Consider the following 25,163-nt stretch of genomic DNA (forward strand, 5'->3'; position numbering starts at 1 on the left):
GGACGCGGCTTATGTCGCGCCGCGGCCAGGCCTGTCGCGCCGCGACAATGGCCGTGGCCTGGTCCCAGGCCTGTTTCACTTGTTCAAGGCTTGGTAAAATTTCAAACAAACGCAAAACTCAAACCGTAAACAATTAGAAAGCGTATCTTATACCGTTGGAAAGCTCTTTTGACAAGGAACACAACTAAACATGTTTCATCAAACAAAAACAACATTTACAATAACCGAAAACTCGTCAATTGATCAAGAAAGGTTTATTTTCAAAGTTTCAAGTTCGTAAAACGTATTTTATGATTCGGGAATCCAATTTACACATACGATATGCCGTTTCGAAGGTAATTAAGCATACATTGCATCTAAACACTAACAATTAACATTCCATAGCATTTAAGCATCCAAAAGTTCATGTCAAGAACTATCAAACCCTAGTCAAACATCACAAAATCATTAATCGGGTTTTTGAAGTTTTCTTAATCAACCTACACATCCAAATGTGGCTAATGATACTAGTAACACAATTAAAACATGCACTTTAACAATCTAACAGCATTAACTCATCCAAAATCAAGGATTAAGCAAACCCATTTCAAAAACTCAAACTAGTTACTCCAACCCACAAATCGAGCAAACAAAACATATATTCATGTTACACACGAGCCATAGACACTAACTAACACAATTTCAAGTATATAAAACGAATTTAGAGAAATTTAGTGTTTTAGAAATGTTACCCAAAATGGATGAAATTGGTACCAAATCGAAGAGGATGATGAGAGGATCACGAATATGTAATTTGTTTTGAAGTTTGCTTCCCGATCCGAATTTAGATGATGAATTATGTTTGTGTTCTTGAGAGAAAGAAAAGAAAGAAAGAAAGAGAGATGGAGGGATTGAATGGTGGTGATTGGGGTGGACTAGTTGACCTAGTCAACTAGTTTGCCCCGTGTCAATTTTAGTCCCTCGAGTTTAGAAGCGGGTGCGGGATTTAACCAAACGAATATTTTAAAAACGCTCGAGTAAACGGGTGATGTCAAAATTAAATAGCGGGAATATAATGAACGTTACTCACGGAAACTATTAATTTAAATACGAAAGATTATGTTTAAAAAAAAAGAGACGGTGTTAAAATTAAATTTAACGGAAAAACACGGGATGTTACAACAGGGCCCTAAGACCTGCAGATGTGTTACTTTACTCCTGGGATTGTGGTCGCGATGTTTGTGTTGACTTGACAGGGTCTTCTCCTTTGACACAGTCTGGGCTTTCTGACTTTGTCCCTGGACGTGCTGTGATTAATGCGGCTCGTCGGAAGCGGGTCAAGTACGAATCTAGTTGTCTGGCGATTGGTTATGGTTTCATTCCTTTCTCATTTTCTTCCATTGGGGAATTAGAGAAGGAGGCTGTTTCTTTGTTAAAACGGGTTCAGAAGAGTTCGATGGCGCAAGATATTGGTGCCGGTGCTGCTGCTCATATTTTTACTAGGATAGGTTTTGCTATTGCTAGAGGTGTGGGGCCCAGATTGTCTCTAGGCTTCCCACTAATTTTTTGTAAGTTTTAAAACTTTTAAGTTTATTATTATAATAATAATAATAATAATAATAATAATAATTAATAATAATAATAATAATAATAATAATAATAATAATAATAATAATTAATAATAATATAATAATAATAATAATAATAATAATAATAATAATAATAATAATAATAATAATAATAATAATAAGAAAAGTTAAATTAAATAAGAAAAGAAAGAAAAGGTCATTCACAGGAAGGAAACAAAGGTGGGCGGCGGGGTGTGAAAGGCTCCCAAAAATTAGGTTAGAACGAGAGGGACTTGACCAAAGGGGGCGACTTGCATCATCTTAAATCGTAACCGTCCAATTATATTAATTAACAATTAAAATCAATCTGAACGGTTAAAGAACATTCTAGAACTCAAACATACATCTCATCTCAATATATATATCACCCCTTTTCATAGATTCTAATCCCTCTCATATTGCTCTCTCTTCGAAACCCTAATTCAAAACTTTTTACAGAGAGAGAAAACACGTTCATAATCACATCAAAACAATGGCCGGCAAAGGTGAAGGTCCAGCAATCGGTATTGATCTAGGAACTACATACTCATGCGTTGGTGTATGGCAACACGATCGTGTTGAAATCATCGCTAATGATCAAGGAAACAGAACGACGCCGTCGTATGTTGCGTTTACTGATTCCGAACGGTTGATTGGTGATGCCGCTAAGAATCAGGTCGCCATGAACCCTACTAACACAGTTTTTGGTGAGTTTTTTTACAATTAATTTTGTTTTAGATCTGATTATTAGTATTCTTTTGAGCTCTTAGATCTGGATTTATTTATGTTTAGTTGAATTAGTAGCTTTTTACATGAATTATTTATATGTTATTGTCAGATCTGATATACTGCGCTATCTGTTATTGGATATTTAACACCGTGTTGCTATTGATGTTAAGGTGTACATGCAACTGTTCACTGATATATACATATACATGCTTATACAAGTTATAACTTAGTACTAGATGCATTAAGGAACTTAAAGGATCTGTATGTAAGGTGTTTACGATAGATCTATGATGATTAGTTTTTGGAAGTTAAGTTAATTGTATATACATGCTTATAGATCTACCATTATTATTTAATTTAATTGTATATACATGCTTTGTTTACGTGTTAGCTGAAAATTAATATCTAATGTAGTAGGCTGAATATATATAGTTAAGTCTTGCATCTTTTCTTGTACTTTTTGAGTCAATATTAGTTAACAAATAACTATGTTATAGTTGGTTACCAGTATAGATGTTAAGTTATATTATGCGGATGCAATTGCCGATTACACTGTTTTGTTTATAGACAAGTAATAGAGGAGTACAATCTATAATTTGAATCTATTGATTGCACTTATGTTGATTGACCACTTTGAATAGAATGTAATGAAGTCATTGTATTTGGAATTGTAGATTATTTTAGTTGACTTTTTTATGTTGCTCTTTTTGGTTAGAAATAGAATTGGATTTCTACTCTGATTACAGCACTTATTTTGTATTATATGCTTACTATTGATGAGATCTAATAATATTAATGATGATGATATATACTAGTGTTACTTATTCAATGTAAAGTTTGGAATGTTTTTTATGTATGATTAAATTGATGATGTTAATTCTACTTTTCTTTGTTAAGATTTTGCCTATTTATTCTGTTTTTGTTATACTTGTATGTTTAGTTGTAGATCAAGCTAATTTTAATCTTGTTTATTGTTATTTTAGTTGGCTGTTTTATGTTGCTCTTTTTGGTTATAGATAGAATTGAATCACTACTCTGATTACAGCACTTGTTTTTTATTAAATGCTTACTAGTGATGAAATATAATGACAAAATAAGGATAATGATGATATATTATTTCAGAGTTACTTTCTTAATGTAAAATTTGGAATGTTTGTTATGCATGATTAAAGTGATGATGATAGTTCTACTTTTCTTTGTTAAGATTTTGCATCTTTATTCTGTTATTGTTTTACTTTATGTTTAGTTGTATTCAAACTTATTTTAAACTTGTTGATTGCTCTTACAGATGCTAAGCGTCTCATTGGTCGAAGAATCTCTGATGCTTCTGTTCAAAGCGACATAAAGTTGTGGCCATTCAAGGTTACATCTGGACCAGCTGAAAAGCCTATGATTGCTGTTAACTACAAGGGCGAAGAAAAGCAGTTTGCTGCTGAGGAAATTTCTTCAATGGTTCTCATCAAAATGAAGGAAATTGCTGAAGCTTTCCTTGGATCGACCGTAAAGAACGCTGTTGTCACAGTCCCTGCTTACTTCAACGACTCACAACGTCAAGCCACCAAGGATGCCGGTGTCATCTCTGGTCTTAACGTTATGCGTATCATCAACGAGCCAACCGCAGCTGCTATCGCATACGGTCTAGACAAAAAGGCTACTAGCGTCGGTGAGAAGAATGTGCTTATTTTTGATCTTGGTGGTGGTACTTTTGATGTGTCGCTTTTGACCATTGAAGAAGGTATCTTTGAAGTTAAAGCGACAGCTGGTGATACCCATCTTGGTGGTGAAGATTTTGACAACAGAATGGTTAACCACTTTGTTCAAGAATTTAAACGAAAGCACAAAAAGGACATCACAGGTAACCCAAGAGCTCTTAGGAGGTTGAGGACCTCTTGTGAACGAGCAAAGCGTACCCTTTCATCCACTGCTCAAACCACCATCGAAATCGACTCTCTATATGAAGGTGTTGACTTTTACTCCACCATCACTCGTGCTAGATTTGAAGAGCTTAACATGGATCTATTCAGAAAGTGTATGGAGCCAGTTGAGAAGTGTTTACGAGACGCCAAGATGGACAAAAGCTCCATTGATGATGTCGTTCTTGTTGGTGGGTCCACTAGAATCCCTAAAGTTCAACAGCTTCTTCAAGACTTTTTTAACGGTAAGGAGCTCTGCAAGAGCATCAACCCTGATGAGGCTGTCGCTTACGGTGCTGCTGTCCAAGCCGCTATTTTGAGTGGTGAGGGTAACGAAAAGGTTCAAGATTTGCTTCTTTTGGACGTCACACCGTTGTCACTTGGTCTTGAAACTGCTGGTGGTGTTATGACTACTCTTATCCCAAGAAACACAACCATCCCAACCAAGAAGGAACAGGTCTTCTCAACTTACTCTGACAACCAACCTGGTGTGTTGATCCAAGTGTACGAAGGTGAACGTACAAGAACCCGAGACAACAACTTGTTGGGCAAGTTTGAACTTTCTGGCATCCCACCAGCACCCCGTGGTGTCCCACAAATCACAGTCTGCTTCGACATTGACGCTAACGGTATCCTAAACGTCTCAGCTGAGGACAAGACTACTGGTCAAAAGAACAAGATTACCATCACCAACGACAAGGGCCGTCTCTCAAAGGAGGAAATCGAGAAGATGGTTCAAGAAGCTGAGAAGTACAAGTCTGAAGACGAGGAGCACAAAAAGAAGGTTGAGGCCAAGAACGCTTTGGAGAACTATGCCTACAACATGAGGAACACTATTAAGGATGAGAAGATCGGTGAAAAGTTGACCCCGGGTGACAAGAAGAAGATTGAGGATGCGATTGATGAGGCCATTGCATGGTTGGACAGCAACCAGCTTGGTGAGGCGGATGAGTTTGAAGACAAGATGAAGGAGCTTGAGAATGTTTGCAACCCGATCATTGCTAAGATGTACCAGGGAGGTGCTGGTGGTGATGCAAGTGGTATGGATGATGAACCTGCACCTTCAGGTGGCGGTGCTGGTCCCAAGATCGAAGAGGTCGACTAAGTTTGAAGTTGACATTTATCTTTTATTTTCAGTATTATTTTTGTTTAGACTGTGTTATGGTAGCACTGCTTGTTCAGGGTGCTTGTGATGATGAAACATTACATTTATGTTTTGGTACCTCTATTTGAATGGGGTGAATTTTGTTAGGCTTTTATGCCTTTGAATTCTATGGATTTTATCTTTCTAAGTATTTTTTACCTTGTTAATTCTTTTTTACGTTCTTCTGCTATCTTGTGTTACAGGTCGAAGTTTTACAAACTTCTATAATCTTTTAGATATTCATGTTTCTATTGAATTCATCATTTTTACTTCACTATGAAAATCCTTACTTATTCAGTTTTTTTACAAACAATTTAGACTAATTTGTACGCCAATTTACAAACTACATCAAATAAGCAACATTTTTCATTAACAAGGTAAAAAGGTCATAACGAAAGCAAACAATGAAGTATGAATGGTGATTTTGACAAGGACGTGCAATCACATTGTGGGGTGTAAATCTTGTTTTGATGTGTGGTTCGTGTGAACTTGTTTATGCAGTTTACATTGTGTTTGTATATTTCACAAGTAGTTAGTAAATTAGTATTCTAATTTTTTTGAACTCTGTTTTGGATGTATCAAAAAGGCTATTGCTGGGCTAAATGAAGAGGAGATGATATCAAATGTTTTTTGGCTAAGTGTTTCTTCGGAAGAGATGATTGAACTGGTTGCTCATTCGGGTTGCTCTCAAGCGAATTTCTTGATCTGAAGTTGTAAGCCTATTGTGGATCGTCTCAAGATTAAACTATCATCTTGAAAAGCTCTTTTGTTATCCTACGGAGGTCGTTTAACCCTTACAAAGTTGGTTCTTGGCAGTTTAAATATATATTAACCATCTATTTTTAAGTGCCCACAAAAGGTGATCAAAGACTTAGAAAGTTTGAGGTGTAAGTTTTTTTGGGGAGGGGATGAAGAATACAAAAGAATGTGTTGGATTTAAATGGAACTCGATTCTCTCTTCTTTTGAAAAAGGTGGTTTGGGCATTGGAAGTTTGGGTTCCTGTAACACGACTTTGGTGGTAAATGGATTTGGTGCTTTTATGTTCATTCTGACTAGGGATGACTAGGGATCGGATATGGATCGGATGATGCCATATCCACATCCATATCCATTTAATTTTCGATCATATCCATATCCATTTAGTTTAAGCTCATCCGTCCATATCCATATCCGTTGGATTTAGCGGGTTAATGGATATCCGTTGGATATCAATCTAAATGTCAATCTAACGAGGTTTTTGACAATTTAATATAGATTATAACAAATATAACTATTCAATCGTTATGTTTTTGGTTTGTTACACATGTTTTGCGCATGTTTTGATTGTATTTGTCGTCGATTGTGAATTTAATTAAGCAAAATACTTTATAATATAAGTAAATATACGTTTTAACTAATCTAAATATGTAACTTCTAATATTGTTAGTAATAATTTAATATGAGATATTATCGTATTTATCCCTGGTAATCTTTAATATCACTTATTTCCCCATTTAAATAATAAAATATCACATATACCCTATATAAACCCCCAAATCAATCGTTCATATCCTCTTTTAGTGAATCCTGTATTATGTAAAACCTAAAAGACCATCGAGCCCTCTCTGATCGTCATCCCTCCCGCCCTTTTTCTTCTCAACGGCCCACGATTCCCTCCAGCAGAAACTACATATGGCGAATAACTTCCAAAATCAATCATATTCATCCAATTTCATCTTCTTTATCAAAGGTTTTTCAAGGTTAGAATCCCTAATTATTATTTTTGTTGATTTGGGTTTTGATGTATTCTTGTTGTAAGTGACGAAGTTCAGGATTAAAGTTATCTAGCATTTAAAAATTTAAGTGGTCAACAAAGAGAATCCACAATTAATTTGATTTTAGTATTATACTTTTTTGCAAAATACAGTGACGAACTATCACTTGATGTGCTAAAGCTTATGTAGACTAATGTATTAAATAGATAGAAAAACCTCATCTAATTTGTTTTATTTAATATTTATGCTGATTCGCTTAAAACTGGTGTCAGGACTAAGTGGATTATGTATGAATATGCCTTAATTGAACAAAAAATGGTACTGTACTATGAATATGTCTTAATTGAACAAAAAATGGTACTGTACTAATTTGTATTGTATATGGTTTTCATTTGATTAATTTTGTGTCAATCTTCCAAAAGAATTTTTTTTATGCTGATTATGTTCATGCTTATGTTTAGATGCATCATGGTGATGTTGATGATTATCTGGAACCAAGATGGGAGAACATGGCACAATCACCTATAATTGAGTATGTTTAGGTAAATTTTAAGAGCAATATATATTCTTTTGTAGAGTTGTAATGCTATATGTTCATTTAATTTTCATTTGTAGACAAGTAACATCAAAGTACAAGTTGAAACTGAAATATGGAGGCTTGTTTCGAATGGTTAAAAACTCATCTAGGAGAAGATACTATTTTGGATCGCAAAAATTTATCTACATCGACCCAAGTTCATACAATTTGAACAAATTAACCGAAGAAGTCAAGAAGCATTATCCGGTCAATAGCAATCTTGTTTTTTCGATTCAATTTGTTGATAATGACGTAAATGAGCAATCTTACATTGATATCGATTCTGATGAAGACTTCATGGGAATGCTTGCAATGTATCAGAACGAGAAAGAATTGACTATTTACGTGACGACAAATCATAATCACGGGAACCATTTTTTAGTACCGAGGTATTGTCAGTCATTATGTATGTTTATACATATGTATATATGTGTACTTATTGTTCAACTGTTAAGTAATTGTGTACATTTGATGTAGTGGTGAATGTCAACTTACTGATGAACCACAAGGCGAAGATGATTCGGACTATTGTACTGATAATGAAGAAAGTTATCACAACCCTTATAATACTGATAATGAAGATGAGACAGTGCACTACCAAACCGAAATTCATTCACTCAACAACAAAAATACAGAACTGAAAGAGAATTCAAAGTTTCCAAATGTGACTAGTTTCAGGAGAGCTTTGAACCATCATGCACTAACAAATGAGTTTGAGTACTCTATTGAGAAAAGTGAACCGACACGATTCACAGCAAGGTGTAAACAAATCAAGTGCAAATGGCGAATTCTTTTTCTATATATATGTCTTGTTGTTAGATATAGTATTAGGCCTATTCACTAAGTCCTTAATTCTACATATAGAAATTTTTAAGAATTATTAACTAATTACGTTTTAGTGTTAGCCTCTTAGGTGATATGTGTTGGGCTTATTATTTTGTTTCCATTTATGTGAAAGTAATGGCCCAAGCCCAACAAAAATAGGTTCAAATGCTTGTTGACTTGGTCAAGCATTCTAGGCATTTTGAACTCCAAGTGCAGATCCATTTTTCATTAAGAGAGAGATCAGAGAGTTTTAAGAAAAAGGGAGAAAACCCCAATTTCCGTTTTTAGCTACAGCAGTCCATAAAAGAGACGATCCCCGGAGATCCGACCGTTGAATCTTCTTCGTTTTTGGGCTGTGTCTTCCTGACATCAGTACCAACATTTTCAACCGTTGAATTCGTCTAAAGAGGTCTGTAGCTCGTGATTTTGCTGCTGGAACAGAGAGCAGATTATTGGGTGACGAATTTCCTCTTTTGTCTTTAAATTGTTTCATATACTTGTTGATTATTGTTGTTCAAGAGTATGATGATGTTGTATGCCTCTAGTTGATCTAGAGAAGGATTATTGTATTGCTCTCTTTGTTGATGATAGTGGAATTTAAGTGGCTTACGAGTCCCGTGGTTTTTACTCTCGATTTTGAGGGGTTTTCCACGTAAAAAGTCTCGTGTGTATTGTGTGTGCTTATTTATTTCGTATTTACTGATTTGGTACAGAATTGGGACTGATTTTTGATGATTGTGGTATAGCTTGTTTGTTAGCATCCTCACGGGTTCATACGGGTCGGGAAAGTATTGGTCAAACGGGTTTGTTTTCGCTTTGTAGATTGTCCGTTGTGACTATTTTCCCATCAAATTGGTATCAAGAGCTAGGTTATTTGATTTGACTTGTGTGAAAGATGGAAGCTAATACAAGTAAAATGATTAGTTTAAATGGTTCAAATTATCATGTTTGGAAAGGCAAGATGGAGGATCTTCTTTATGTGAAAGATTATTATTTGCCTGTTTTTACTGAGGATAAACCTGAGGAAAAATCTGATGCTCAATGGAAAATTTTGCATAGACAAGTATGTGGGTATATTCGGCAGTGGGTTGATGATAATGTTGTGAATCATATTACTGGGGAGACTGATGCTAAAGCCTTATGGAAAAAGCTTGAGCAGTTATATGAGCGAAAGACTGGGAATAACAAGTTGTTCTTAATTAAGCAGATGATGGCTTTGAAGTATCATGATGGGACTCCTATTACAGATCACCTAAACGCATATCAGGGTATTATAAATCAGCTTGCAGGTATGGGTATCAAGTTTGAGGATGAGATTCAGGGTCTCTGGTTACTTGGTACATTACCGGACTCTTGGGAGACTTTTAGGACATCTTTGTCTAACTCTGCACCGAATGGTACTATCACCATGGAATTGGCTAAGGGTAGTATTTTGAATGAAGAGATGAGAAGAAAGTCACAAGGTTCCTCTTCACAGTCAGATATCTTGGTCACAGAAACGTGGGGGAGAAGTCATAGTAGAGGTCAGGGTAAAAGAGGCAATCATCGTAGCAGCTCACGCAAAGGTAAATTTGCTAATGTTGAGTGTTATAATTGTCATGAAAAGGGGCACACAAAGTGGTATTGTCCAAAGTTGAAGAATGAGAAGAAAAAGGCATATGACAAGAATAAACAAAAGAAAAGTGATGGTGGTGATGATGATAAGGTTGAAGTTAACGCTATCACAGATGAGTTCTTTGTTTGTATTGATTATGATATGATCAATCTTACTCATGATGACACGAGTTGGATTGTTGATAGTGGTGCTACATGTCATGTTGCAATTTGTAGAGATCACTTCTCATCTTACACTCCAGGTGACTATGGATTTGCTAGGATGGGTAATGCCGGGTTATCAAAGATCGTTGGTATTGGAGATGTTTGTTTGAAATTTGACACGGGAATGGAGTTAGTTTTGCATAATGTAAAACATGTTCCGGATATGAGACTTAATGTTATTTCAACAGGCATTCTTGATGATGATGGTTATTATAACGGTTTTGGTAATGGTATTTGGAAACTAACTCTTGGTTCTATGATAGTGGGAAGAGGCAAGAAAGACTCAAGATTATACATCACGCGTCCGAAGATCATCCAGAACATTGTTAACGCAGTGGACAATGTTGATTCTACTGAGTTGTGGCATAAAAGACTTGGCCACATGAGTGAAAAGGGGATGTCTATCTTGTTCAAGAAGAATGTGTTGTCGGGTGTTAGTGGTATTGATTTGAGTAAGTGTTCTCACTGTTTGGCAGGGAAACAGACCAGAGTTGCGTTTAAGAGTCATTCTCCTTTTCGAATGGAGAACATACTTGATCTAGTTCATTCGGATGTTTGTGGGCCTATGAAGACTAGGACACTTGGTGGATGTTCCTACTTTGTTACATTCATCGATGATCATTCCAGGAAGGTGTGGGTTTATACCTTAAAGTCAAAGGATCAAGTATTTGAAAAGTTTAAAGAATTTCATACACTAGTTGAAAGGCAAACGGGAAAGAAACTCAAGTGTATTCGGACTGATAATGGTGGTGAATACATTGGCAGATTTGATGCTTACTGTAAGGAGAATGGTATTCGGCATCAAAAGACTCCACCAAAGACACCTCAGTTGAATGGCTTAGTAGAGAGGATGAACAGAACTTTGGTTGAGAGAGTTAGATGTTTGCTTTCACATGCAGGGTTGTCCGATTCCTTTTGGGGTGAGGCTTTAAATACGGCAGTTCATATTATTAATCTAACCCCTTGTGTTCCTTTGCGTTTTGATGTTCCTAACAGGGTTTGGAGCAGCAAAGATGTTTCTTACCGTCATTTACGAGTTTTTGGATGTAAAGCTTTTGTTCATGTTCCCAAAGATGAGAGGTCAAAGCTTGATATGAAGACTAAGCCATGTGTATTCCTCGGCTATGGTGAAGATGATTTTGGGTACAGGTTATATGATCCAGTTCAGAAGAAACTTGTACGAAGCCGAGATGTTGTTTTTACAGAAGATCAGATGTTAAAAGATGTTGAGAAGACAGATTCAGTTCCTCAAACTAGTGCTGATCTTGTTGATTTGGATCCAGTTACTCCACAACATGTTGGAGATGATGTTCATAATGATGAACATGGTACTGATGATGATTATGCTCCGGAGCAGGTAGAGATTCCAGTACCAGATGTGCCCCCATTTGTCCCACTTAGGCGGTCTACCCGAGACCGTCATCCTTCTGTTAGATATTCTGCTGATGAGTATGTATTAGTTACTGATGGGGGAGAGCCAGAATGTTATTCAGAAGCAATGAAAGATGAGCATAAGAAAGAGTGGGGTGAAGCCATGCAAGATGAATTGAATTCCTTACATGAGAATAATACTTATGAGTTGGTGAAGTTACCTAAAGGCAAGAGAGCTTTGAGAAACAAATGGGTGTTCAAAGTGAAGACAGATGAGCTTACTTCACAACCAAGGTACAAAGCTAGGTTAGTTGTTAAAGGATTCAGCCAGAAAAGGGGTATTGATTTCGATGAGATTTTCTCTCCAGTCGTGAAGATGGGATCTATTCGAGTGGTTCTTGGGTTAGCTGCTAGTCTTGATCTTGAGGTTGAACAGATGGATGTCAAGACTGCTTTTTTTCACGGTGATTTGGATAAGGAAATCTACATGATGCAACCTGAAGGTTTTCGGGTTAAGGGTAAAGAAAATTATGTTTGTAGACTTCAGAAAAGTTTATATGGGTTGAAGCAAGCACCGAGACAGTGGTATAAGAAGTTTGAGTCGGTTATAGGAAAGCAAGGCTACCGAAAGACAACTTCAGATCATTGTGTTTTCTTTCAGAGGTTTGGTGATGATGATTTCATCATATTGTTGTTATACGTTGATGATATGTTGATTGTTGGTAAAAATATTAAAAGAATTGCGCAGTTGAAGCGAGAATTGAGCAAGTCCTTTGCTATGAAAGATTTGGGGCCAGCAAAACAGATTCTTGGCATTCGGATTTCTAGAGATAGAGGTGCTAAGACGTTACATATATCACAAGAGCAATACATTGAAAAGGTGCTTAGTAGATTCAACATGGAGAATTCTAAAGTGGTTAGTTCCCCTCTTACTAACAACTTTAAGCTAACAGATAGAGATTGCCCTTCTTCAAAGGAGGATGTTGAGGAGATGGATAAAGTTCCATATGCTTCAGCGGTGGGTAGCTTGATGTATGCTATGGTGTGTACTAGGCCTGATATAGCTCATGCGGTAGGTGTTGTTTGTCGGTTTATGTCAAATCCGGGTAAGAAGCATTGGGAAGCAGTTAAATGGATTATGAGATACTTATGAGGTACTTCAAAATTAGGTATCACATTTGGAAATGGAAAGCCGATGCTTGTTGGTTATACAGACTCAGATATGGCAGGAAACAAAGATAACATGAAATCCACTTCTGGATATATGATGACTTTCGCAGGGGGAGCAGTTTCATGGCAATCAAGGTTACAAAAGTGTGTTGCATTGTCTACAACCGAGGCTGAGTATATGGCAGCAACAGAAGCGTGCAAAGAACTATTGTGGATGAAAAAGTTTCTACAAGACATTGGGTTTAAGCAATCACGATATGTGGTTCTTTGTGATAATGAGAGTGCGATTCATTTGGCTAAAAATTCTATGTATCATAAGCGGACAAAACATATAGATGTGCGGTATCATTGGATTAGAGAACGTCTTGAAGTTGGTTTGTTTGAACTTGATAAAGTTCATACCGATGATAATGGTTCCGACATGTTCACAAAGGCTTTAGCAAGTGAGAAGCTCAAGGTATGTTGCTCGATCGCCGGGATGGCGAACTCTTTCACATAATTGGAAAGGGGGAGATTTGTTGGGCTTATTATTTTGTTTCCATTTATGTGAAAGTAATGGCCCAAGCCCAATAAAAATAGGCCCAAATGCTTGTTGACTTGGTCAAGCATTCTAGGCATTTTGAACTCCAAGTGCAGATCCATTTTTCATTAAGAGAGAGATCAGAGAGTTTTAAGAAAAAGGGAGAAAACCCCAATTTCCGTTTTTAGCTACAGCAGTCCATAAAAGAGACGATCCCCGGAGATCCGACCGTTGAATCTTCTTCGTTTTTGGGCTGTGTCTTCCTGACATCAGTGCCAACATTTTCAACCGTTGAATTCGTCTAAAGAGGTCTGTAGCTCGTGATTTTGCTGCTGGAACAGAGAGCAGATTATTGGGTGACGAATTTCCTCTTTTGTCTTTAAATTGTTTCATATACTTGTTGATTATTGTTGTTCAAGAGTATGATGATGTTGTATGCCTCTAGTTGATCTAGAGAAGGATTATTGTATTGCTCTCTTTGTTGATGATAGTGGAATTTAAGTGGCTTACGAGTCCCGTGGTTTTTACTCTCGATTTTGAGGGGTTTTCCACGTAAAAAGTCTCGTGTGTATTGTGTGTGCTTATTTATTTCGTATTTACTGATTTGGGACAGAATTGGGACTGATTTGTGATGATTGTGGTATAGCTTGTTTGTTAGCATCCTCACGGGTTCATACGGGTCGGGAAAGTATTGGTCAAACGGGTTTGTTTCCGCTTTGTAGATTGTCCGTTGTGACTATTTTCCCATCAATATGAAATTAAACTAATTAGATTTAGTTTAGATTTTACACAGTAGTGAAACAAGTAGTTATCAAAGTATTATTGAGTTGTAATATAAAGTGGTTTCTCTAATTGTTATATTTTGTCACATACAGGAAGGAGAAGGATGGTTTGTTTTTATGTCTCAAATAAAAGATATGAATCAAAATGGTGAAAGAAATGGGGCAGGAACGGAAATGGAGAGGTGAATTACTGAAGAGGAAAAGGCTATGTTATTTTGAATTGGAATAATGAATCAGTTAGTTTGTTATCCATCAAAATATATATATGGGCAAAACTGGAATTTTAGTTATGTTAGTTTGGTTTTGTTATTTATTTTTAATGAAATGGGTATATTTGAAATTTTCTTATTTACTTGGATATCTATGTAATTTTAACACTTAATAGGGGGGATATATGTTATTGACTCATTTAATATTTGTGGCTACGATAACTCTTATTTTTGTCTATAATATAAGAATTTATAGGTTATATGTATATATATATCGATATGTAGATGTATATGTATATATTTTAATACGTATATATATACATATAGTTGTATTTCAGGTGGTAATGGATATATCCATGGATGATAAATTGTCATCCATATCCAATCCACGAAATATTTATGTCATTCATATCCATTATTCGTCCATTTACATCATCCATATCCACTACAAATGGATCGGATCGGGTGCATATCAATGGATGAAACATCCATTGCCATCCCTAATTCTGACTCGATGTGGAAAAAAAGTTATACGTTCTATTTATGGTCCTGATGGGGCTTTGTGTAATCACAGTTACGAGTATAGTTCGACATAGACTAATATTGTGAAACTGTACAAACATGCCCAATTTACTAGTGCAATTCCTCCTAATCCGATTAAACATACAATAGTGAGGGGAGACACGATACGTTTCTGGTTCAATTCTTGGTTGGATGGTGATCCATTATTCATTCGTTTCAGCAGGTTATTCCACTTAGCATCTGATAAAGATGCTGTTATATCTTTAAAATTGATTGATGGGGTTTGACAATGGAATTAGAATAGATAGATGATTGGTGGTAGAAATGAAGTTAGCCTTTCATGTTTAAAAGATCTTCTTCAACATATTACTACAAATGATGATGATGACTCGTTTATATGTGCAATTGATAACAAGGGATATTCAGTTTGTGCTACCAGACGGTATATTGATCGTACGATTCTCCCTTCGGTTCATCCTAGCACGAGATGGGTTAAGATGTTGCCGATTAAAATCAACATATTTATTTGGCGTGTGACTCTTGATCGTTCACCAACTCGTCTTAATCTCTCAAGGCGCGGTTTGGAGATTATAAAATTCTGATGTTCCATCTGCTCTCACGGTATTGAATCACTCGAGCACTTGTTATATTCATGTTCTACTGCTATAGCTTTGTGGAATAGATTGATGACCTGGGTTGACATTGACTGTCCTGTTTTTAATAATTGGGCCGAATTAATATTGTGGTATGATAATTAGGCTGCAACTAGGTCCAATAAAGATCGGGTTTATGCTATAATGATGACTTGTTTATGGACTGTGGTGTTCGTGAATGTTACAATAGAAAAGGAGATTGGTTGGACAAGATTCGCCCTACCTCTTACTATTGGTTAATTCATAGAAGTAGTGAACGTGTTAATTAGAACATTTGGCTCCTAAGCCGGTGTAATTTGTTGTATGTTGTTTTTAGGGATGACATCGGGTCGGGTTTGAGTCGGGTTTAGGTAATCCCGGACCCGAACCCGATTAAGAAATCTCGCCCCAAACCCGGCCCGAAACCCGTCGAGTCCCCATTTACTTACATACTTTCGGGTTTCCCCACGGATAAACGGGTATACCCGATTAGTCATTCTGTATTTATTTTTCAATAAGTTACCAAATAAAAATATCAAAAAACAACTTAACTGCTTCATGTTTAAAATATTATAAAATATCACATACAGAAGGTTGATTGAAAAATTTCTAAAATACTCAAATACACGAAGTATATAAAATATCACATCTCGAAAACTTGTTATATATGATTATATTGAATAAAATTATAATCGTTTTCAAAACAAATAAGAGAAATCTTTAATACATTAACAATATAATACTAATACTAAAATTTTACATAAAAATTATTATTAAAATTTCTCGGGCCAAGTATACGGGTATGCGGGTCGGATATACGGGTCGGGTAAACGGGTTGTATTCAAAACCATACCCGAACCCGAACCAGAAATTTATTTGTAACCATCCCCACACCCGGCCCATGACCCGACGGACTCGGGTCAGACCGGATCCAATTATAACTGGTTTCGAATTTTTCCATCGGATACGGGTTATTTTGCCATCCCTAGTTGTTTTTTCCTTATAGTTTCTTGTTAGAGACTTAATAAAAAATGGTTGCCGTTAAAAAAGCGTAGTTTCCAGTAACTAGCTAGTTTTTATGTTATTATAATATAATTTCAGATCAAATAAAAATAAAAAACTATACTGGTAGTTATGTTAGACATACTTATTGCCAACTATAATTTCGGATTAAAATAAAGGACATTGATAACTATAGCTCTATTTGGTAAATTTACGATATTTAATATTTTCAAGTTACAATATTCCATTTATATGTTAACTTTCCTTATCTAAATTTGGAAACCATATATTCATGAGAGGGAGTGAGTTATATATATATATATATATATATATATATATATATATATATATATATATATATATATATATATATATATATATATATATATATATATATATTAGAACGACATTATAATAAAAAACTAGCAAGACGCTAGAAAGATTACAAAGAGTTCAAAGGGAATTGAAGCCAAACATTCCAATCAATCTTAGCTACCTTAGCTCTAGAAAATAACCAATCAAAAGAAGAAACCACAATATGATCTAAAATGTGACTTTTCTTGAACAATCCGGAGTTGAAGACAACATCGTTTCTAAACCTCCAAATCGACCAAAGAGCTGCTAAACAAATGCAATGAAGAATAAGAGAGGATTTCGGGTTTGGCGAGGCCGAGGCTAGCCAATTCCTAAGCTCCAAACCATTATACCATCTAGGCATCAAAATACCCGTCCACGAAGTAATAAAGTTCCAAACTTGAACCGCCGTCGGACAAGTAAAGAAAATATGAGCCGAGTCCTCCAAAACACACCCACAATCGGAGCAAGAAAAATTTGTGCAATTAACGTTGCGATCTTTAAGATTCTTTTTGTCTGGGAGACGGTTAAGTAACAAACGCCAATAGAAAATGAGGACTTTAGACGGAATCACCTTATTCCAATAGGTGCATCGAGAAACATCCATCGATCTATCCAAGAAATGACGCAAGGAGCTAACAGAAAAGGTGAGATCAGATGTAAGGGACCAGCACCACTTATCAATCTCCTCCGAGCAAGAAACCTGAGATAATAAGTTAATAAATGAAGAAAATTGACCGGCTTCAGCTCCACCTTGTATAGGTCTACGCCAAAGCCAATACCAAGAGTTATTTTTCCATTTGTCCGCAGCTGAGCAGAACTTATTCACCTCTAGTGAAAATAGACGAGGAAAAAGCTCGCAAAGAATATAGCCGTGGCACCATCTATCAGTCCAAAATTTGGTGAGACACCCATTACCAACTTTGATATACATGATGGAAGAATTAAGAATGTGAGCAACATGCATGGTAACCAAGCAACTATTAATTTTACCCCAACAACTTAAAGGAGAGCATTTGATAGCTGGGAAAAGACCATCTGTAACGACCCTGGATTTTCCAACATTTATTTATTAATAATTATTATTATTAATACGTGTGATAAAACGAATGTATGTTATTACATTTACGTGTTGCCATGATTGCCCGAACTTGACTTTAATTGCCCGAAACGTCTTTGTGACACCCGGAACTTTCACGAATAATATTTTTAGATATTATTTACATTCATGATTAAGATTATTAATCATTTTAATTAACTAAAGTTGTTAGTTAGTTACTTGGGCTTTTAATTGGATTTATTTGTTAATTATTTGAACTTGGGCTTTATTAGTGTAATGGACTCATGACTTTGGACTTATAAGCCCACCCTACATTATTAGTAGACTAGTTAGCCCATACATACATGTAAGTATCATTTTAAGAATGAACTAGTTTGATTAAGAAAGATTGGAATCTAGTTACTTGCCATTCCCATGAACTAACACCAAGTATCCAACTTTTGTAAGGCTTTACTTGCTAATGACCATTAAACAACTCACCTCCCCTTCTTTTTGCTGAATGCCGTGGACTACCAAGGGGGTAGGGTGTTCAAAATTCTTTTTTTTTTGTATTACATTTACTTACATTCACTTCTCACTTCTCACACACACAAAATACTTCAAGCTTGCTTCTCTTTTTGCTCTCACTTTTCTCTTATTTGCTCTCTAAATTGTGAGTTCTTTCAAGGCTTTCTTTTCTTCTCTTCTTCTTGCAAAACCGAAACCAAGATCATTCATCATCATCATTTGTTGTTCTTTGTTGATTGTTACTTGTTCTTGATTTTGTTTTAACTACTTGTCTTGTAAATTGAGGTTACTTACTTTCATATTACAAGAATAAACTTTCTAGTTTGATTCTTCATATTAATCTTGTATTTTCAAGAACATACAAGAACTAACTTCCTAGTTATGTTCTACATACATTATGTCAAAAGATTTAAAGTTCTTGTGTTGTAACTCATACTTGAAGTACATGAAGTGAACTTAATGTTTACTTTCTAAATCTTTAAAGTATGAAACTCATGAACTTATTTACTTGTTTATTTAGTTTTACTTGCACTTTAATTTCATGATTTATGTTATTATTGGTCAAGTGTTACTAGTTAACCTTGATCTCATTTCTCTTGAACTAAAAGTTAACTTAAAAGTTCAAGAACATGTAAATAAGTTTTCTTTAAATATAACTTTGTATACTTATGCTTGATCTAGACTTTTGAGTCTTGGATCTTCAAGATCTAACTAAGAACTATGTTCTACATCTTAAGATCTTGATTAGTTAGTTTACTTTCAAGTTTGTAACTTATTATTAGTCTTAAAGTTCATGTATGTGTTAGATCTAAGACTTTGATGTAACTTTGGTTCATCAAAACACTTGCAACACTTAAGTGAGTTGTGCTTCATGTCTTAGACTTGCACTTGGGTTATGATGGTCAAACCTTGGTAAAGATGATATAAACACATCAAAGAGTTGTACACTTGAAGCTATATGCATCAAGGATGAGAACCATGATGAACATCAAGCACCAAGACCACCGGAACTCACTTTTAACTTCCTGCTTTCTGTTTACAGCCCTCTGTCCTACTGTTTCTGTAACAGACCAGTAGACCTGGGCTACTGAGACCTTTATTTTCAAATAGATCTTTTCGAGTAGATAACTTTTCATATAGGACTCATCTTAACCCGAGTTACGGTTTAGGATTTATGGCCCTCCGATCGTCACTATGTCCTTTTAACGTTGTGCAGAAATTTCTGACCTACTCGCACTTAGACCATCGCCACGGTCAAACGAAGACGAGTTTGCTTCTGTAAATTTTACCACAATTAAAGGACTCATATACGGAGCCACGGCCACTGGTCTCACCTTAATTCAGTAAGGGTATAGGCCGTGGTACCTGACTGAAGTCAGCCTTTGTTTTAAAACTACTTTCATAAATGAAACTTACTTTACGCCTTTGTTTGATGATGAATGATGATGACCCTTAAGACCTTATTTACATACTTTTAAACCTATTAAGACGATTTACTGACTTAGTACTATTTGCCTTAGGTTGAGGACCTTCGGACCGATTACTTGCACACCTTTTCCGAACCGACTTTACGACTACATTATCATTGTGAGTTATAGCATCCCTTTTTACTTTAACTATTTTGGGAACTGAGAATACATGCGCATTTTACGTTTTACATACTAGGCATGAGTACTTAAACTTATATATGTGTGGGTTATACAACGACATAAACATTCCCTTTAGCTCGGTAACGTTTAGTCATTGGTTTTTGAACCGGTGAACGCGAATCTTAGATATGGATCCATAGGGTTTGACATCCCCACTCGGGCTAGTAGCGCTAGCATTTAACGAGTGTCTAATACTTCGTAGACATACGCACTTGCCAAGTATACTTTCAGGGGGTATAAACGTTAAGTTAGTTACCAAGTGCCCACGGTTAACATATACTTTATCATACTGTTTTAAAACGCTCTTTGTAGCATTGAAATCTCGTGGCATACCTTACATTACTGTTATACTTAAACTATAGCTCACCAACCTCTGTGTTGATGTATTTAAGCATGTTTTTCTCAGGTGCTTGAGGTTAGCTTCCGCTGTGTACTTGTCGTGCTGTAGACACCCGCTGCTTAGAGTCGTTATCGCATGAACTACTTTATTTTGCATTCAAACATTAGTACTTTTCAACTATGACTTGTAACGACCATTGTGGTCACATACACTTATTATTTGCTTCTACTTAGTGAAGCATGCTTTTGGATTGTAAAACATTCGATGTTGGTTTAGACATCACTTTATTAATGAATGCAAACTCTTTTTGAAAACGCATATAGTACTTAACCTTGTAATGATCCTGTTGTTGATGATTCGTACACGATGGTTTTGTACGGGGCATCACAATTGGTATCAGAGCATTGGTTGTAGGGAATTAGGTTGCATTAGTGAGTCTAAGACCGACCCGAGTAGGATTCACTAATAGGACTAATCTACAACTTGCTAGTTTACGTGTTTCCGCTGAACTTACTGCATGCTGCTGCTTACTGTTACTGCTATATGCCGTATGCTACTACATGATTTCACTACTGCATGCTATTGCTTGCTTTCGATTGCATGCTACCTTGGTACGATTTGCTGTTATTGCCATGCTACTTATTGTTATACATGATTTAAACTGTTGGCCTAATACGTGCTTGCTTTATGACTTACTGACATGGAAAATTTATTTTTCCTTGTTCAGATGTCGGATGTACCACCTGCTAGCGTTTTGGGCAGTTTAGACTCTTCAGCTACTCCACCTACCACCGTTGCCGATTCACCGATCCCGATACGCACGAGTGACCCCGGCGCTTCATCTTCCGAGACTAGCAGCCAGCCGCCTGCACCAGTGGCTACTATCGACGGACAAGTGGACCCTATGGAGATTCCAGCTACGTCTGCTCCCGGATCCTCGGAGTCACAGCCCCACATCGGTGGTGTTGTGATCCCCGCGGAGTTCGGGGAAGGGCCGTTCCGTAACCATATGCGCATACCGTGCCGACGCACTCCAGATGGACGTTTAGTGCCGATTCCGCCAGGCAGACACAGAGAGATGTTGGCCGCCTTCGGACTGCCAGTTCAGCCACCTGTGTCACCACCACATGATTCAGATGACACATCATCCGCCGATTCTTCATCAGATGATTCTTCATCAGACTCCAGTGACGACGAGGACCCTGCTGATATACCTATACAGGCACCCTCCACCCCGCCGAAGAAGCGGTACCGTCCTGATGGCACCGTTATTCCAGGGGTGAATGGAGGTCGTGCTTTCACTGACGCATTTGGTCGGCGTCGGAGGGTTACTGCCCGTAAGCGGCTTGTGCCGTACCCTGCCGACCCACTCATACGTAAGGCACCTCGTTACGTGCTGACTATTTCTGGAGCCGGGACATCTGCACCCCGCTTCGTGCGGTCTGCATCACCCGCTCCACCCGCACCATCGGCAGCACCAGCACCATCCGCTCCACCAGCCCCACCAGCACCACCAGCACCACCTGCCCCACCATCTCCCACTGTCGAGGAATTGACAAGGGAGGTGGGAACCCTCCGAGCTCGGGTTACTGAGCTCGAGGAGCAGTTGGCTCAGGTTTTAGACATCCTACACCCACCTTCACCGTAGGACCTTTTGTATTAGATTTCATGATGTAATCTAGTTGTAGTTTCATATTTCACTTATGTATTGTACGAACTTATTCAGATGTATGAAACTTATTATTATTAAGGAATGGAAACTTTGTGATGTTACTTTTTGCACAAGTGTTCTATTTACGTTACTGTATGGTGTTTTGCGGTACTTGTATCAACTTGCGTTACTTAATTAACATGTGTTGTGCTATTTACATGTTGGTTGTTATATACTATATTATTATATATTGAATGCTGGATTTTGACTTGAGTCAAAATGTTTGTATAGAACACCATGGCTAACGGTCGATCCACACCTACTGCTGCTCAAATTGAAAAGATGATCCAAGAACGTGTAGCTGCAGCCCTAGCAGAAAGAAACCTCCAAGCTCCACCGCCACCACCACCGGTTATCCCACCCGTTCGAAATGGGTGTACTTACAAGGAATTCCAGAGCTGCAAACCACATAACTTCAGTGGAACCGAAGGACCGGTTGGTCTCACCAGATGGTTCGAGAAACTTGAATCAGTATTCCGAGTTAGCAACTGTTCGGAGGACAATAAGACCAAGTTTGCATCTTGCACGCTATCTGACGGCGCACTAACGTGGTGGAACACGTTAGCTCAAGCGAAAGGCATTGATGAGGCGTATGCTACGCCATGGGAGGAATTCAAAGCGGCAATGATTGATGAGTATTGTCCGAGAACCGAAATCCAGAAGATGGAAATCGAATTTATGCAGTTAAAGGCCGTTGGGAACGACCTTGATGGTTACAACAGGAGATTTTTGGAACTAGCTCTTATGTGTCCGACAATGGTCACCCCGGAATTCAAGCGTATGGAGAGATACTTCTGGGGACTCCCTAAGTCCATCAAAGGAAACGTCACATCATCCAAACCACCAAATGTTCCCGAAGCAATGCGCATGGCGCATACCCTCATGAATCAGATTCTTATTGATGAGCCGGAGAAGGCTAAGTTTGAGGCTGGTAGTAGCGAAAAGAGGAAATGGGACAACAACCACAACAACCACAACAACAACAACAGGGGAAGAAACTATGAACAGAACCCGGCGAAACGACATGAGGGTTTTAGGGGAAACAACAACAACACCAACTCCAACCCGAACTACAAGGGAACCCTACCTCAATGCAAGAGGTGTTACAAACACCACACTGGGTATTGCAATGTTGTCTGCGAGAAGTGTCAACGGGCTGGGCATATCGGAAAAGACTGCAAGGTCACCACTTTGAATGGGAAGCTGAATACCAATGGACCTAAGAAGTGCTACGAATGCGGGCAGATGGGCCATTTCAGAAATGCGTGCCCAAACAAGCGAAAAGATGGCGGACCACCTCGCTTTAGAGATTTCAACGTTAATGCAAGGGACGCACGCGAAAACCCCGACTTGGTGACAGGTATATTCAAAATCAACAACCTTTTAGCTTCTGTCTTGTTTGATACTGGTACGGATAGAAGTTATGTATGTAGACATTTTTGCGATAAGATTAATTGGTCATTAGTCCCGTTAAAAGAAAGTATGCTTGTCGAGGTCGCCAATGGGAAACTTGAAAAGGTTGACCATATTAGTCGTGGAGCTATTATCAACATAGCTGGTGCAGATTTCGAAATTGACTTGATACCTATCAAACTGGGAAGTTTTGACGTGATCGTCGGTATGGATTGGTTGAGCAAGTTAAGGGCCGATATTATTTGTGGAGATAAAGCACTTCGCATACCACAAGGAGATGGCGAACCACTGGTTATCTATGGAGAGAGATGTACCTCGAAGTTGAACCTCATTAGTTGCGTGAAAGCGCAAAAGATTATGAAGAAGGGACGTTTTGCTGTCCTAGCACATGTGAAAGCGGTAGACACTGAGGTGAAGAGCGTGAACGACGTTCGAATTGTGAACGAATTTTTCGATGTCTTCCCAGAGGAGTTGCCTGGATTGCCACCGCAGAGAGCAGTAGAGTTTCAGATTGACTTAGTGCCAGGAGCTGCACCTGTAGCTCGCGCACCTTATAGACTCGCACCTTCCGAGATGCAAGAGTTACAAAGCCAACTACAAGAACTACTTGATCGAGGATTTATCCAACCAAGCTTCTCGCCTTGGGGCGCACCTGTTCTGTTTATGAAGAAGAAGGATGGATCCTTCTGTATGTGTATTGACTACCGTGAACTCAACAAATTGACTATCAAGAATCGGTATCCTCTTCCACGAATTGACGATCTTTTTGATCAACTACAAGGATCGAGCGTCTACTCAAAGATCGATTTGCGATCCGATTATCACCAGTTGAGGGTGAAGGAAAGTGACGTGATGAAAACTGCGTTCAGAACTCGTTATGGTCATTATGAGTTTCTTGTGATGCCATTCGGGTTGACAAATGCACCTGCCGTGTTCATGGACCTTATGAATCGTGTCTGCAAGCCGTACTTGGATAAGTTTGTTATCGTCTTCATAGATGATATCCTCATCTACTCTAAGAGCGAAGAAGAACATGAGCAACATGTCCGACTAGTGTTTGAGCTCTTGAGACAAGAGCAACTTTACGCCAAATTCTCCAAGTGTGAATTTTGGTTGAAGGAAGTTCAGTTTCTGGGTCATGTTGTGAGCGACCAGGGTATCAAAGTTGATCCCGCCAAGATTGAAGCCATCAGCAAGTGGGAGACCCCCACTACTCCGACGCATATTCGCCAATTTTTAGGTCTCGCCGGTTATTACCGAAGGTTTATCGAAGGTTTTTCTCTGATTGCGCGTCCTTTGACCGCACTGACTCACAAGGGGAAGAAGTTCATTTGGGAACCCGCACACGAATCAGCATTCCAAACATTGAAGAAGAAGTTGACCACCGCACCTATCCTATCACTTCCTGAAGGCAGTGACGACTTTGTTGTTTATTGCGATGCTTCGAAGAGTGGTTTTGGTTGTGTACTGATGCAACGATCAAAGGTTATTGCCTATGCCTCCCGCCAATTGAAGATTCACGAGCGGAACTACACTACGCATGATCTTGAACTTGGAGCTGTTGTCTTTGTGCT

At 37.8% G+C, this 25,163-nt stretch overlaps 2 protein-coding genes across 2 annotated transcripts; both read left to right on the plus strand.

The window, feature by feature from the left end:
* The first annotated feature begins 2,007 nt into the window (after positions 1-2,007).
* LOC139902958 (heat shock cognate 70 kDa protein 2-like) lies at positions 2,008-5,523 on the plus strand. Its single transcript, XM_071885681.1, has 2 exons — positions 2,008-2,293; positions 3,604-5,523. The coding sequence occupies exons 1-2, from the start codon at positions 2,080-2,082 to the stop codon at positions 5,331-5,333; spliced, it is 1,944 nt and encodes a 647-aa protein (XP_071741782.1). The 5' UTR covers positions 2,008-2,079; the 3' UTR covers positions 5,334-5,523.
* A 1,363-nt stretch (positions 5,524-6,886) lies between these two features.
* LOC139902298 (uncharacterized) lies at positions 6,887-8,548 on the plus strand. Its single transcript, XM_071884938.1, has 4 exons — positions 6,887-7,112; positions 7,589-7,659; positions 7,743-8,093; positions 8,182-8,548. The coding sequence occupies exons 2-4, from the start codon at positions 7,589-7,591 to the stop codon at positions 8,546-8,548; spliced, it is 789 nt and encodes a 262-aa protein (XP_071741039.1). The 5' UTR covers positions 6,887-7,112.
* Positions 8,549-25,163: the final 16,615 nt, after the last annotated feature.

The sequence above is a fragment of the Rutidosis leptorrhynchoides genome, chromosome 3 (assembly GCF_046630445.1).
Source record: "Rutidosis leptorrhynchoides isolate AG116_Rl617_1_P2 chromosome 3, CSIRO_AGI_Rlap_v1, whole genome shotgun sequence".
NCBI lineage: Eukaryota > Viridiplantae > Streptophyta > Magnoliopsida > Asterales > Asteraceae > Rutidosis > Rutidosis leptorrhynchoides.

Coding starts and splice junctions, on each gene's coding strand:
- LOC139902958 (XM_071885681.1), top strand. CDS start 2,080: ATGGCCGGCAAAGGTGAAGGTCCAGCAATCGGTATTGATCTAGGAACT. Junction 2,294..3,603: donor CCCTACTAACACAGTTTTTG/GTGAGTTTTTTT, acceptor TTGCTCTTACAG/ATGCTAAGCGTCTCATTGGT.
- LOC139902298 (XM_071884938.1), top strand. CDS start 7,589: ATGCATCATGGTGATGTTGATGATTATCTGGAACCAAGATGGGAGAAC. Junction 7,660..7,742: donor GCACAATCACCTATAATTGA/GTATGTTTAGGT, acceptor TTTCATTTGTAG/ACAAGTAACATCAAAGTACA. Junction 8,094..8,181: donor AACCATTTTTTAGTACCGAG/GTATTGTCAGTC, acceptor CATTTGATGTAG/TGGTGAATGTCAACTTACTG.